The sequence below is a fragment of the Lagopus muta genome, chromosome 10 (genome assembly GCF_023343835.1).
Source record: "Lagopus muta isolate bLagMut1 chromosome 10, bLagMut1 primary, whole genome shotgun sequence".
NCBI lineage: Eukaryota > Metazoa > Chordata > Aves > Galliformes > Phasianidae > Lagopus > Lagopus muta.
The window spans coordinates 9,786,419-9,801,613 of NC_064442.1; the positions used below are offsets into that span (position 1 = coordinate 9,786,419).

General features: G+C 38.4%; 1 protein-coding gene and 1 long non-coding RNA gene across 7 annotated transcripts in view; one reads left to right on the plus strand and one right to left on the minus strand.

Moving 5' to 3' along the window:
- Positions 1 to 8,316, plus strand: part of LOC125698232 (uncharacterized) — a 32,707-nt gene extending 24,391 nt beyond the window's left edge. For both annotated transcript variants that reach the window (XR_007379127.1, XR_007379128.1), the window contains exon 7: positions 6,834 to 8,316. This is a non-coding gene — a long non-coding RNA (uncharacterized LOC125698232). The remainder of the gene's footprint in view (positions 1 to 6,833) is intronic.
- Positions 8,317 to 8,640: 324 nt separating this feature from the next.
- On the minus strand, positions 8,641 to 14,956 carry DTWD1 (DTW domain containing 1). Of its 5 annotated transcripts, none has more exons than XM_048956281.1 (6): positions 14,696 to 14,956; positions 13,354 to 13,640; positions 12,488 to 12,631; positions 11,647 to 11,920; positions 10,260 to 10,518; positions 8,641 to 8,750 (listed from the first exon to the last, which is right to left on the minus strand). In XM_048956281.1, exons 1-5 carry the CDS (start codon positions 14,724 to 14,726, stop codon positions 10,289 to 10,291), a joined length of 966 nt encoding a protein of 321 aa, XP_048812238.1. In that variant the 5' UTR covers positions 14,727 to 14,956; the 3' UTR covers positions 8,641 to 8,750; positions 10,260 to 10,288. The 5 variants fall into 5 exon arrangements, with proteins under 5 accessions (XP_048812238.1, XP_048812240.1, XP_048812237.1 ...); XM_048956283.1 differs by lacking the exon at positions 8,641 to 8,750 and adding an exon at positions 14,198 to 14,596 and having other exon boundaries at positions 9,720 to 10,518; XM_048956280.1 differs by lacking the exon at positions 8,641 to 8,750 and having other exon boundaries at positions 9,720 to 10,518.
- Between the last annotated feature and the right edge of the window lie 239 nt (positions 14,957 to 15,195).

Here is a 15,195-nt window from a genome sequence, read left to right on the forward strand (position 1 = left end):
ATGGTTAACCAATTTCTGCTATTGGGTGTATGAGTCAACTTCTGGTCTGTGTTTCACTTTTTAAGAAATATTTTAAGAATTGCATGCAAATTTCATTTTTCTTCTCTTCAGTTTTTATTAAATTGCATTGAGTGTTGCGGACAGCAACTTAGGTGGGACAGGTATGCCTGCAGATATTAAGTAAAATAACAAGGAAGTACTTTGGCTGAACTGTGTGCGCAGAATTTCTTCCTGACAGCTCTTCACAGTTAAAAGCACCTTGATTGGTTCCTCTGGAGGGAGCTCCTGTCATGCAACATGTGGGAAAGGAAGTACTGTGAATTTGGACCCTTATTTTGGGAGAGTCTAGAGTATAGACTCCGAAAACTTAAAAATAAGATGCTTCTAGAGACTGGATGGCTGGTGTGCAGGGTGAGGAGCTGTGTAGAGCCGTCTAGCTAACATAAGGATTGCAAGCAGTACATGTGCACTAGAGCAGCACTTGAATATTTTTATCCTGCTTTTTAGTAATTCCTTTACCCATAGCTCAGGCACTTGCACATGGCTCTTCACTGCACTGTGTAAACTTGCAGACATTTCCTGCCGGTTATAGGCGAGGTGGAATGGGCATTGACTGATACTCACACATGGGCGTTGAGATTCAACTACTGCCTATGAGAGCTGATGCTGTCAGATCATAGTGGAGGTCTCGTATCAAAGAGCTTGTGTAGTTCTGCAGGAGTTGTAGCCATTCTGCATGTAAACTGTTCCTAGTGCACTTGAACTTTAAAAACAATTAGAAGAAATAATAGCTGTATGATTTACTGGTAAAGCCAACAACATACTTTAATATTTATTAAATAATAATAAAAAAGGGAATGGTCTTTACTTAAGATCTCACCCAGCAACCACCTTTGAGGAAATGAGAAATGTGCTGTTTCATAACAAGCACGAAGGGAGATGTTATTTAAACAAAGAACATCTTTGTTTTGCTAAGGAAAAGTATTAAGGTAGTTTGGGGAGGAAGATTTTTTAATGGAAGAAAAACAAGATTTTTCTCAAAAGCTTCAAAATGTGTGATTTTTATGCCAAGCTTTGCAAAAAAAAAAAAAAAAAAAAAAGCAATACTGAACTGTTGAACCATCACTGTGTTGGCTTCACAGCTTGTTAAAGTAAAGTTTAATGAGCTGAAGAATAATACAGTCTGCCTTCCTAAGCAAACTACATGAAAACTATTTTGGTTTTCTTTTAATGGAATCAAAACTATTGTTTTTGACCCGTATGCTCATTTGATACTTTCACATTTAAGGCATGTCTTTGCCAAATGTCACTGGGGGAAGGGATATGGCCCAGCACCTGCTGCAGGATGTAAACCTATGCAAATTGTTGGAACTTCAACTTGAACGAGCTCTGTCTTCACACATCTCATATCTATAGGATAGCATAGCTGATGAGTTAATATGTCAGTTAATCATTTTCCTTCACTGTAATAAACTGCAAAACGTTATAGTACTTTGCGGACTTCAGTGAATAAAAGTCTGCAGTTCCACGTATGTAGGAGGAAATTCTTTAATAAAAACAGTTTTTGTGCATTGGATTTTCTGAAACTGCTGAGCATTTGCAGTGTAGCCAGTGGATCTGCTTTGTGCCTCAGCTGGAACCTGAGTTGACACCTAGACCTTTTCTCCCTGGAGTTACAGGAGGTAAAAGCTTGGTATGTACCTACATTTGTAACTGAGCAAATTTCCCCAGCTGACCCAAGAATACAGTTGGCTTCTCTCATATGCAGCTGCATGCAGCCCTTAGCCAAATGGATGGGTCATCATGACAAGGGGCCTCTAAAAGGAGAGGAGATGGTAGGGAGAAGAGAACTGCCAAAGAGCCTCCTTCAGCAGAGCAGAATGCTATAGAGAGTCATGTTAAGTGCTGCTGGTTTTGAATAGCAAAAGTCCAACAGAAAACATCAAGTACAAGAAATGTTATTAGTCAAGATACTTATATATTCTTCCTCCAAAAATTAAAGAAATTATTTTCAAAAGGCTAAGGATTTATGTGCAATAAAATAGTGAATTCTAAATAGAACACTGCAGTGTAAAGTATGGGGAAAGAAAAACCAACAAAAACAACCCGACAACAAAAAAGCAATGTTCAGGGTGCTAATGATTTGTGGTTTTAATATTCACTTAATTGTTGGTTTTGGATTTCACTTATTTGTTTTGCTGCATAAATCCTGAGTTTGTGAAGATGGGTGATCTCTCTAAATATATTCCATGATGCACAAGTAAAGAAAGCCCTTTCTTCCTGATGGTATAGGTCACATGCATCTCCAGAGAGAGACAAAATGGCTCTGAGGCTGCTGACTACTAAACCACAGGTTCCAGAGGCCATATAGGCAGCAGCACCTTCGAGTCCCCTTGTGCAAGCCATATTTATTTCATGTAAAAACTCTTCACTACTTTAATTGTTTTAGGGCTGCTCTTCTTCACTGAACCCAGCTTAGAGGGTGAGATTGAAACTCAAATGCTTTTAGTCCAAGCCAAATCAGAGATGATAGTTCATAAAAGAGGATTTATAAGCTAAATATAGTAAAACTTAGTACTGTGGTATCTCTGAGACAATAAATACAAGAGTTCAAAGTCATTTTTTTCAGCAATTTTAAGTTTTGACTCACTGTCCATCCTATAAACCCAGTTTGGAAAGGCAAGATGATGCATCTATGTTTCATCAAGTTTTCTAAAATAGGTGTAGCTTCACTGCTGTAAATGAAACTAATCTGCTTGTGTAATTGTATCCAACGCTTCAAGTTTGCTGTTGTATTTGCCTGCATTTTAGAATCTCTTAGAAGCACCAGGGAAAGCAGACGTTAGTGTTTAAGATTGCTTTTATCAGACCCCAGTTTCTCAAAGCAGACCTATGGTTGTCTGGTAACTGAAGGCTGTTCTCTGCGTACTGGTACACTAAATTCCTTTGGCTTATGCTTCTCAGTCACTTGGAGGGCTCTTGCAGAAGGTATAAAAATGGTGTGGCAAGAATATCCTTGCTCTCTCTAATTGCCAGGCTCCTGGGAGCCACAGCCAGCCATGTGTGGAGGTAATGATTGAAATGTGGCTCTACAGAGAAACTGATTGAAGCCAGTATCTGTAACTTTTTCAGTTGTCTTAAAATAAAGCCAGCAAATAACAATAAACAAGCAACAAGCAAAAACAAAACAAAAACAACAGCTAAGAGCTAAACATCCCTTTGTCTTCAAAGGTAGAGTGGCTCCTTCAGATATTGACTGAACCATAACTTAGCTATTCAAAACAATCCTTATTTTGCTGTAGATTTAAACTCTTTTTGCCTTCAGCTCTAAATGCTTTTTGTGCTCTATGTAGTATACATGTCAGATGGTGTCCATCTATGTAGGGCTTCTGCATTGAACAATTTCCTCAAGTAACTTCTGAGATAATTATTAAAAGATAAGGATAAGGTAGAGAAATAAGAATATGAGGATAAGGTAAAGAAAGTTTTAAAAATATTTCAGCCCTTTCTTTTCTCTCCCTCTCTATTGTAAGAATATCTGATAGGGGTTGTTCAAGATGTACTTTTAATAGCGTTTAATTCTCTCTTTGCTGGTACACAAATATGCTTCTACACTTGTAGGTTTTTATAAGCTGTACATCAGATTAGTTAAATGAAGACGCAATGAGATGCTAGGACTGGATGTTATTTGTCTGGATATTCTACCTGTACTCAAATATGAAACTGCTGATCTGTCACTGGTGGCGTGGTCTGGTGGTTGAAAAGGTTTAGAGGAACGGGAACTAGAACGTGATGTTGATTTAATATGGACTCTAGGAGAATGAACAGAACTACAGACCAGGCAGCTTGACTTTACTGGGCAAACGTGTAGAACTACTTAAAAAATAAATAAAAGGAATTGGGAGGCGCATGGGCAAGTATGTCTGGCAGAGGATCACTGCTGCTTTTGCAAATGCCAGTTTTCAAAAACCCAGTAAGAGTTTTTGATGGATTCAATGAGCATGAGAATAAGGGTAATCTAGTTGCTATTACTGGCACTGTTGTACCTTCAAACTAAGCCCCATTTCTTTATTAGTAGAGTTAACATAGAAATATACTAGCTAAACACGAGAATTGTGGCTATAAGTTTTAGGAATCACTAACAAATTTTAGAGCTCTGTGCTACCGCTTGAACTCAAGCTGTGGAATCTCCTGAATTACTGAAAGTGTTGATTTCTGGACCGACAATGGATCGTGTGTGAATTCAGTCTTTCTCATGTGCAGAGTCAGGGAACTAAGCAAAATAGAGATTGTAGATTTGGAGCAAAAGGGAGTATTGAAATAAACTATGTGTTGTAACGTAATGGATGTCATCCTCAGATTCTGCATGTGCTCTATTTAGTCTCACAAGGGCCTTGTGTTAGACTGCCTCTTTGAGTATTTATTTTTATATCTTACATAGAGAAGGTACAAAAAATATTAATGTTGCATATGTAACTGCCATGATGCGATTCCAGATTTCAATATCAACACACGGACCTAATTTTTTTTATTTAGATGAAACAACAAACTGCTATAATTTATTGTATGCTTGATTTATGTACTTCAGCATTGTCTTGGTAACTTGAAACATTGGCTTTTCTTTCATAAGTGATACATTTTATTGTACTTACTTTTGTCTCAGATGCATATTTGTCTCGTTCACTGGTGCAAGTGGCCCAGCGAGCTCAGCAGCACTGGCAGATCCCAGTTCTATTACTGCTATCACACCAGTACTAGAACTCTGGAAAGGAAAAAAGGTGCTAGAAAACAGTGGCAGAACGTATCCAGCATTAGTTACAGGGTGTTTCTTGCTCACAAGAGAAGTGCCAACCCGTAGAATGATAAACAAGAAATGTCTTTTCTGAATTGACACCTGACACGCAAGATGAATATACATCAGCACAAGTTTAACTGCGAATGTCCATTCTCTATGTAGAGAAAACAGAATACTGCAGGGTCCTAGGAAAAGAAAGCCTATCCATTTCCATAGGACCATCCATAGATCAAGGAGTTTATAGTATTGTGTGTTATCTTCCTTTCTTGAATGTACTGTGTTAAGCTTCGTGGTCTTGAAACGATTCAAGATGATCTTGTTTCTTAGTCTAATATATTTTTTCAGTGTGTTCTCTTTCTATAATGAGCAAAGTCACTGTTAGGCTGTGCCTGTATTAGACATTGTGCATTTAAGAATTCAGCAATATAGTTTTATTGTCAAATACCCTGGCAGCTGCTCCAGTCATTAAGTTTGGATCAGTTCCCCAGATAGAATAAGCCATATTCAAGGAAAAGAAGAAGCTTTTGGCAATACAAAGATTTCTATTCTATGGTTTTTTGCCAACACAATTTTGACTGAAAAGAATGCAAGCATTTTTGTGCTCTTAGCTGACATAGATATACTAACTGAAGGCAATAACTGTAAATAGACTTTTATAAGATCGAGAGGAAGTATCGCAATACTTCTGTTTGAATACGTAGACTGAGGTGCTTTACATGAAGTTTCTGAAAATTGAAGCTTGCTTGTCTGCTGTAAATAATAATAATAGACTGCAGCATTGCTTTTTGTCTGAAAGCCTGTAAACAGAAAAAGCTAGATAGAATGTTTCAGTTGCATTGCGATCACTGGAAAACAGAGCTTCAGGTCAGCCAGAATTCATGCTGTGTTTGGCAAACAATTTAGTCACAAAAATGAAGCTTAAAGTATTTTTTATGTTTTTGAAATACAGTATTTTTATTTAGCAATAGCAACAACGTTTGATATGAAGTCTGTAGTTTTAGCTTGATCAAATTTTTGCTGCAACTCAGAGTAGTATTCTTCTGCGGAAAAGATGCTGCACAGTTAGACAAATGTCCATTTTCAGTGAGGTGAAAATACAAAGTTGCTTTGCACTGGAGAACCAGGTTTCTACCTCTTGCTGTGAGGCTTAAGGAATATTTCATTTTTTCCTCTGGCAGGTAGTGGTGAAGACACCACACAGTAATGGGTGTTTTTAAAGTCTGTGTTACATAATTTTGAAAATTCTACTGCATCTGTCTTGCCTTCAGAAGCCATTAACCATGGCAGTAATATGTGAGCCTTCACAACAAGGGAGCAGGAAGAAGGCCGTATTTTCTTCACAATAAACACTTTGATTGTGGGTATTGCGAAGTGTCATGAACCAAAATCCGTGTTCATTTTTAACTATTGGGATTAAACTGAAATACTGCCTTTTAAAACAGGGGATAGCCATGTAGAGGTTATGTTGACAGTCATTCAGTACCTTAATGGCAACCTTCTATTTCAGTATCAATAGATTAGCATCTTAATGGCATGTAGTCTTTTCATTCTGGCAGGTAAGCTTTCCTATTTTTACATTGCCCCATTCACCATTTTACTGCAAAACAATCTGGACAACCTCTGCTGGCACACAGCCCTTTCAGACACAGAAGTCAGTGGTACCTGAGAGTGATGGAAAACTTACCATAGAGATAGGTGGACTGGATTTTCATATATAAAATGCTAGGATCTTCATTTGCTAAGAGATATGATTTTTAAAGTAAACCATTGAGATAAAAACCAGAGTGTAAATACTGAAACTCAGTGTAAAAGGAAAGTACAAATGGATTATGATGCATCTGCAGGCGCCTAAGTGAAACTTAAAAGCAGAGAGACTTGAGGTGAAAAAAAAATTGCCAGAAGCAGTGGCAAAGAGCTTAAATCAGGTAGGATTACAAGTACTTTGGAACATTTCTGCTGTAGACTCAAAGTTGTCATCTCTTTTCAATCTCAATATATCTTTACCCCATGCACTGACATGACCTTTTATTCAACCTAGGCTTGGATGACTTCGTGCTACCTTCCAGGAAAGGAACTGTTTTTTTGCAGCTCCTTCTTACTCGTTTTGAGAAAAGGATTAAATCTTTCCTCTGACCAAGCATACAGGCATGCTAAAGTGAAGCCACTTCACGCTCCTAGCCAAACAAAGAACAATAATACCCACAATAAGCAAAAGCAGATGGCTTCAGTGGCAGGAAATGAATGAGCCAGACTGCAGGTAAAATGGCTTTCTGAACACATCTCAGAGGTTTGTAATGACAGGTTCTTTGTTATCTGGGGCCTCCCCACTGGAGGCCAGATGTCTTCTGTTGTGAAAGGAGATAGATAGAGATGCTCTTCCTTTTCCTCCCCCTTTAACTTATGGCTGTTTAAGTTACTGCTAATGGAAGAAGAAGCCTGTTTTTCCCCCTTGCTCTCTGATGTTTTTGGAAAGAGAAGAGATAGTTAGTGAAGGGGTATTCTGATATGAAAGGAAAGGCCCAGAACTGGCCTTTACCTCCCAGTGACCTTCATTTTAAAGAACAGGGAGGTCAGTGCTGCTAATTGCACTTGAAAGGATTAACCACTTGATTGCTTTCATTTGGTGGAAAAAAACTATTCATTAATCTTAAAGTTGAAAAAATGTATCAGAGGTATCAAGACATTTTCAGTGTGAGGTTGATGACCTAGATGGTTTGGCTTATACCAGTTCTGAAATTAAATAGAGGATTACAATCTTTTTGTAGAGGGGAGAGCAGAAGATGGGGAAGTACATCTGGTGCTCAGAACAGACTTGGAGCAGGAGTGATAACAACCTCCTTTCTCTGTCCATATAGAAGGTTTTCACAGGAATATCAATATATTAATTATGGATATTAGATGTGCTTGTATCACTTGGTGTGAGAAGAACCTCAGTGTAATGCAAGAGTCTCAGTAGATGAAAAAGAACTTGAACCAATTCCTGGATGCGGATTCCAGACTTAAAATCTTTTCTGCACATTGTTTTCACTTGGGAATTAAGAATCTATTTCAAAAGTAAATTAATTTTAATTCCCATTGCTCAAATAAAGTGAGGTACAGAAAACTTAAATTTGGAAGCCATTTTTAACCTTATGAAACTATTTTCTGAAAGTACCAGAGCAGCTTATATAAGCTTTTATCTGACCTCTACTTCTTAAATAAAAAAACATGTTTTCGGGGAAATGTGTCTTGCAAGTACCTTCCCCTCCCCCCAAGTTTTTTCTCTCTGGTTCTTGTAAAACACTAGGTCAGCGGGTTCATTTTATTTCTGTTTGCTTGAAGTGAATGAAAGTTTCCATCTCAAATTTGTGTGATTTAAAATCACTTCAATGATTTAAAAAATATTACGGCAATCTTCATAAAACAGAAACAGATGAACGCGTCAATAAACTATCAGAATTCAAACCAAAAGAGATAGCATTAATCATTGTAAAAAGCCCCAATAACCTCTCAGTAGCGGTAAAATGAATAAGAAATGCATTGCTTCAGTAGCACTGAGACATGATTGATTTTTCTAACTGCTTGGTACACATGAATTCACGTCATTTACAGCTTTGCCATGTATGTGTGTATATACATATACTCATACATACGCACGTTTAAAAATGCTTTTTCTTATTCTGACTTCAAACCTATGCTTCTTGCAGTGCTGTTGCAATTCGCACACTTCATGTGCACTCATATAACTTAACTGGCATTTCTTCTTGCAAACGGAGATTGCTTTGGCTGTCAATTGAGATGGGGTTTTATGTGCATTCACTTATGCAGATGAGATTACAAATCTGAAGTACAACCTGCAGGGAGTATAGCTGTAGCTTGTTTAAAGCAATATTTACTTGGATTTCATGAATATCTTGATGCGTTAAATATCTATATACATATACTGCAAATCAGTTGTTTGATTCTGCATGGATTCCTGTGTAATAGTAAAAAAAAAAAAAAAAAAAAAATTAAAAATTACATGAAGTTTTTTTCAATGTAGTGTTTCTATGCTTACTGGGATATTAGGGCACTCTTCTGGAGAGTATGGTACAGATGATAACTTAGTCAGATTTCTAGAGTAAAATATACAACAAACTTTGGAACCTCTGTTAAAAAATGATCTATTACAGTTCTTCAATCTGTGTCACTTTCACAAGGTTTAGTTTTTTGCCAGTAAGGCTTATGAAAATATTCAGAAATATGCATCCACCTTATATTCTATCTGTAATCAAATATATGTCAATATCTTAAGGCTATACTTTTTACCAACATAATTTTATTTGGCAGAACAACCTAGAATGATTAAAAATATACATATTTGTACAATTTTGCTCATAAAAGAATACATCCGGTACCTCTGCCAGCAGTACCTCTGCCAGCAGTACCTTTACTGCTAGCACTTGGCAAAGGCACATACAATTACACTCACACATGATGGCTCTGCCAGCAGTCCTATGCATATCAGGAAAAATTAAATCAGAAAAGACAGTCTTATTTATGCCGTGCAAATTTGCACAGTGTTGCAAAAGAAATAACACAGTGGATTCACACTCTGCTTAACTTAAGGAAGTCCTGTCAGGAACGCTGAGATCAGAACCACAATCTCTCATATTTCTTGTCTCTGTATATTTAGCTTAGGTCCTGAAAAAAGATCTACGGTTTCAGGTAACTCCAAGTGTGCAATGAGTCCTTTCTGCTACTTATATTCTAAGAAGATGGCATCTACAAAATTTTACCATGATATCCTATAATGATAGAAGTTAGTGTTTGCCAAAATAATAATGAACTAACTTATACAAACACTTGAATTCTGTTTGAAGGAGTCTACTATTATCCAGGAAATTGAGAATAATTTTAATACAACAGTACATGAATGGTACTATAGAAATCACGCACTGTACAATGATATTTAAAGAGATTGCTTTTTGATTACAAGGACAATTCTTGGAGTCAACCATCAAGCATGTAATTTATACTCCATTTACTCAATGTGGCTTTTCATTTGTTCCCAGTCCTCTATTAAATACTGTCCTAATAACTTCAGGACCTTTTTGAAGTCATGTAACTGAAATCAATCTGACTAGATAAAACATACGAAACATCCAAAACATAAATAACAAAAGAAGCTAGCATGCAAAATCCTTTTTTAGAGTTAGATCCATATGGGACAAAGGCCAGCTTCTCCAATCCCCACCTGAAAAAATTCCCTGATTAGCAGATCAGGTTCAAACACTACAGTACAGTATTCAGTAAACTGTTAATTCTATTCAAATATTTTAAATCAGACTGCTCATCTGAGTAGTTCTGCACACATAAGGTTACTTTTAGAGGAAAACCCTTAGCCATGACTAAGAGTACAACCTGTTTCCAGATTTCAGTCAGGTAAAATTACATTATTACAGTAGATCATCATTACAAAAGAAACAAAATAAAAGGTTGTTACCTATAGGTTGTTACTTATGGACAGACAGTTTATTCTTTTCCTGTGCCACACTTGGCATTTTTAATCAATGTGTACATAAATGAAAAGAAAAAAAGCAGATTATCATATTGTCCTTTGTAGTTCTCTTTCAAAATCTCCTGGTGATAATCCACAAAGAAATAATAAATTGCTTCTATTGTGGAAAGGTACGTATCTGGCTTTCCTTTCTGATGACGCCAAAAGCAAGTTTTCCTTGTTTTCAATTCAATTTGTAGTAACCCTGTCAAGAACAGAAAATTGACATGGATTAGAGAAGATTGGGGGTTAGGATGCCAAACAAGCCTTCAGTTGCTCTGGTTTTGGCTTTGCTGCTAGCTTGCTATATGCCTGCATGCTAATAATTTCTCTTCTCCATCTTCACTTTTTCAGCTGCAAAATGGCAACATTTTCTTTGTGGTTCACTTTGAAATTTGATGGAACAAGTCAAGAAACTCCAGAGCAGAAAATTTTAAGTAATAAGTAATTATGGCTTGTGCCTATGGTAGTAATTCTATTGTCTTAGTACTGTGCCTGCTGTTATTATAACTATATTGTTAATTTTCTGAAGAGGTCGTAGTAGCAGCTTGAAAATGCTGTTTGAGGCAGGAATTCCACCCCTCCCCTAATCTTCTGTATTCACAAGTTTTATGAGTATCTTTCAGAGTTGGGTTTGCAGAATGGCAGAGGTTGGAAGGAACCTGAAGAGATCTTTGAGTCCCACCCCCTCCTACAGGAGGTTCCCTACAGTATGTCACACTGGTTGGTGTCCAAATGGGTCCTGAATATCTCCATAGAAGGAAACTCCACCATCTTTCTGGGCAGTCTGTTTTAGTGCACTGTCACCCAAACTGTAAAGTTATTCTGCATATTTGTGTGGAACTTCCTGTCTTCCAGTTTTTGGCCATTGTTCCTTGCCTTATCACTACACACCACTGAAAAGAGTCTGGCCTCCTCCAATTGACTCCCACGCTTTCAATATTTATAAACATTGATCAGATCCCCTCAGTCTTCTGTACCCTGAACAGATGCAGGTTTCTCAGCCTTTCCTCATATGGGTGAAGCTCCAGGCCCTTTATCCTCTTTGAAGTTGAGGCAGAAAGGATTCACATACCTTGGATTTACCTTGTCTCTACTGTAGACCCCTGAATAACAAATCAACTTACATTATTTTAAAAAGAATATGTGGAAACTTGTGACAGAATTTCCACTTATTTGCATTGCGCTCTACACCTTTGATTTTGAGGGAAGAAGAGAGATGAAAAGGACAAGAGATTTATCAGCGAAAGAGGATATAGGGAATTTTTATGATTTTATATACAGCTATTTCACTTAACCTTTTCTGTAGCAATAACAACTTTTTTCTTTTTACCTTGAAGTCTTTCATCAGTTATTATTTTATTTGTTTGATTCCAGGTACTGTCAATAAATATTATTTTCTTCAGCTTAGTGCATTCATTCATGTTGTTTGAGATGCATTCATTTGTATCTTTCTCTTCTGTAGGTTCTACTCTTGCTTTCTTAGGAAACGGCTCTTTGGAACAGTCATCATCAGTGTCACCAACACCTTTCCTGGAGTATTTTTGGAGATGGAAAGCAATGTCTTTTACTGAAACTGAATCGGGGCCGGGAAAGATAAGTGCCACCTAAATGAAGAAAATAAATGAGATCTGAGCAATATGCTAATGAAACAGTAGGAATTATTTAGTTAAGGAATAGAAACTTCCCCGCCCACAAGCATTTAAGTCAGTAGAGAGGGAGAGTTTCTCTTTAAATATTAATATTTTATTGATGTATTTTTCTAATAGGCTAAAGGATTGCATTAAAATAATGAATAAAGATATTTCAAGGATGTTTAAATCTGGCAGATGCTGACTAGGATGAGCAGAATACCCATCTGAGTATTTTTGGATATAACACTTCTTATGGTACATGGTATCACATTATCTACAACCTAAAGTGCTGGAAACAGAAAATTCAAGGTGCTTAGATGGTGCTGCAATATCTTCAAGCTGTGAAGGACAGACCACAATCGTTATACGTTTGTAGGCCCATGCTTTGAGATGTTCAAGATGAAATGGACCAGATTAACAGAATAGTGCTTCCCACTCTCTCTCCCAGAGGAGTGGTATCAGCTTCAGGAAGGGAAGCATGGAAGATAGCTCTGTTTTTTTCCCAGCGCGAAGCCCTGTTATTTACATGGAATTTCTTACTTCGTGTCTTTTTTCTTTGTATTCAGGAATGCAAGGGTACTTGTAAATTGTAACATCATCAGGTGCCAGGAGCTTAGCGTGCACAGCAGTGCTCTTGCCATCAGTTTCATTTGGGTGCTTAATAATGTCAATCTTCAAAGGTAACTAAAGCAATAAAGAAAAAAAAATCATATAAAAACATAGAAATACACAAAAGCTTATACAAAATTCAGGATAAATCCTTATGCGCATGTAATTAAGACATTTTTCTTTTAAATAGTTTATTTTTTTTCTTGTTTAGAACTAAACCAGACACAAGTGACAAGAAGCACCTGTCACATTCTCTGACTTCACGTAAATACCTAAGAATGCAATGAATGCAATTTGGAATGCTGTAGCACTAGTGTGCTTAACAAAGCTCTAAAAGTAGCATCAAATGATAGATAAGATATGGGCTTAAATTAAGCAATATAATGGTTTTAAAACATGAATACTCATCTGTATTACATATTCACCCTTGGTTATGGACAAATCATACCTTATTCACAGTACATTTTGTACAGGCCAGAATTCTTACAAGCTGAATGAAAGTAAATTTTTAAAAACGAAGTAAACTCACACTTATGAGTGACTTCGCTTATCTTCCCAACAATTAGGCACATAAACATTTATGTGAAGAGTGACACACTGTCAGTGCCTGTGCATGTAATTTCTCAAATAAGAACAATAATTTTATCTAAATGGAATTTATTCATTATCATTTGTGTTAAAAATTACTGTTCGTAAAGAACAGAATTAGAAAAGAAATGATCATAGACCATCTTTTTTATGTCCCTAGAAACTAAAAGATACAAGAATATTACAAAAGATTCGTAAGAAATATTAACCTTCACCATTGGGATTTCTGTGATAGGGACAGTTTCAACAGGAAGAAAGCATGTGTAACAATAAAACATCCTTGAGCTACTGCATCGTGGGCATTTTGATCTCCCACTTTTTTTTGCCTTTTCAAGTACTTCCTGTGACGCTAACTGTAATTTTTGAAGTGGGTTATCTTGAAATGATGATGGAGTCTGCTGTTCTAGACTTCTTTTTGGTCCTTGAGAGTTTTCTTCATTTAGAATTGTAGATGAATTTAAAGACATGGTTAGCTGAAAGAGACAATGTGATTTACCTGCAAAACAAAGATCCATCATAGTATAATTATAAAGAGATTATTCTATATGATCCTATCAACAAATGTACTTCCTATAACAAAAAATAGCACAATCATCTGACCCAGTTATAGCAGTACCAAGAACTCCAAACAGATTTCAGGAACCAGACAGAACTTGAGATGTCTGTTCTTAATGCACATATGCTCATCCTTTTACCCAGATAACTCAGCCTTATAGCTTTTTTTTTTTTTTTCCCCTAGGGGCAGGATCTGTCTACAAGGTAACAGCAGATACAAGAGACCTGCAGGAGCAGTCCCATCAGTTTTCAGCATGGCTACTAGTAAGGAATTAAACGTCTACAGACAGAAAGCTGTAAGATCTAACTGTAACTAGACTTCAATCTTTGTGCTGCAATGTATTGTGCATAGGCAGGCAAACAAACTAAATGAAATTGTTGACAGAGCTTTGTGAGAGAAAGGAAATCCTCCTGGAACAAAGCTTGAGGCTAGATTAACGCTTCAGAAGAGCTAAAATAGGGCTGTGGCACTCCATATAGTAACTAGTAAGCACTGACAGTCTAAACTCATCCCGCAGGTGAACGTTTGTTCAGTAACACTGACGGAACGGCCTTTTTGCAGGCTTTCTTCACGACAGACTCTGCAGCCGGTGCAGAGCTTTCTCTCTGCTTTCAGTAGCTCTGCCTGCCCAGCCTGGATCACTACAGCTGTGCCGCAGCTCCCGGGACGCTGCCTGCCCGGGTCAGTCCCGCCGCTCTTCAGCCAGTGCCGAGCTGCCCCGCTTCACACGAGAGCAGTAATCCCCGTGTTTACTTCTGGCTGACCGAGATGTCTTTCGTGTCGGGGATCGCACTGGAGAAGCGATGTAACCCACCGGCCCGCTTAACGACAGCAAACCAACAGCAATTCCCCAGATGTGGTCCGAAGGGAACTGTTTAGATAAAACCGAGCGTAATCTAATTGGAAAACAACAAAGATAAAACGCTCAGCAAGCTTTACACTAGGAATGTAAAATAAATCCCGGATAAATTAAATATTTGTGCGTGCTTCGATACCTCTCCCTCCCGCAGCGACAAGCTTTAGCATTTTAAAGGTCAGGAAAACCCACTGAACAGTCAAATCCCAAGGCGCGGACAGGTTCCTTGCTGCGATCTGCTTTTCGGGAGCTGGCAGCGAAAGGCCGAACCCGGCCAGCGCCGCAGGACAGCGGGCACAACTTCCGCGACGGCCAAGGCCTCCTCACAGCCGCCGGCTCCCGCCGCCCGCCCGGCCCCCGGCCCCGCCGCGCCTTCGCCGCAAGTCGCGCAGCTGCCGCCGCTCCCTGCCCCGCCGGGCCGACTCCCAGCGCGCGCCGCGGCCCCGGAACGACCCGGAACGCCAAGGGCGGGCTGCGCGCCGCGGGAGCGGGGCCGGAAGGACGTGGCGGCATCGCGGTTTGGCGGGAAATGGTTGCTAGGGGCCCTTAGCAACGGCACGCGGCGGCCTGCAGCGCGCGGCCGTCCTTCCTCAGCTCTTCGGCGTTTCCTGCCCTTTTTTTTTTTTTTTTTTTCCACGC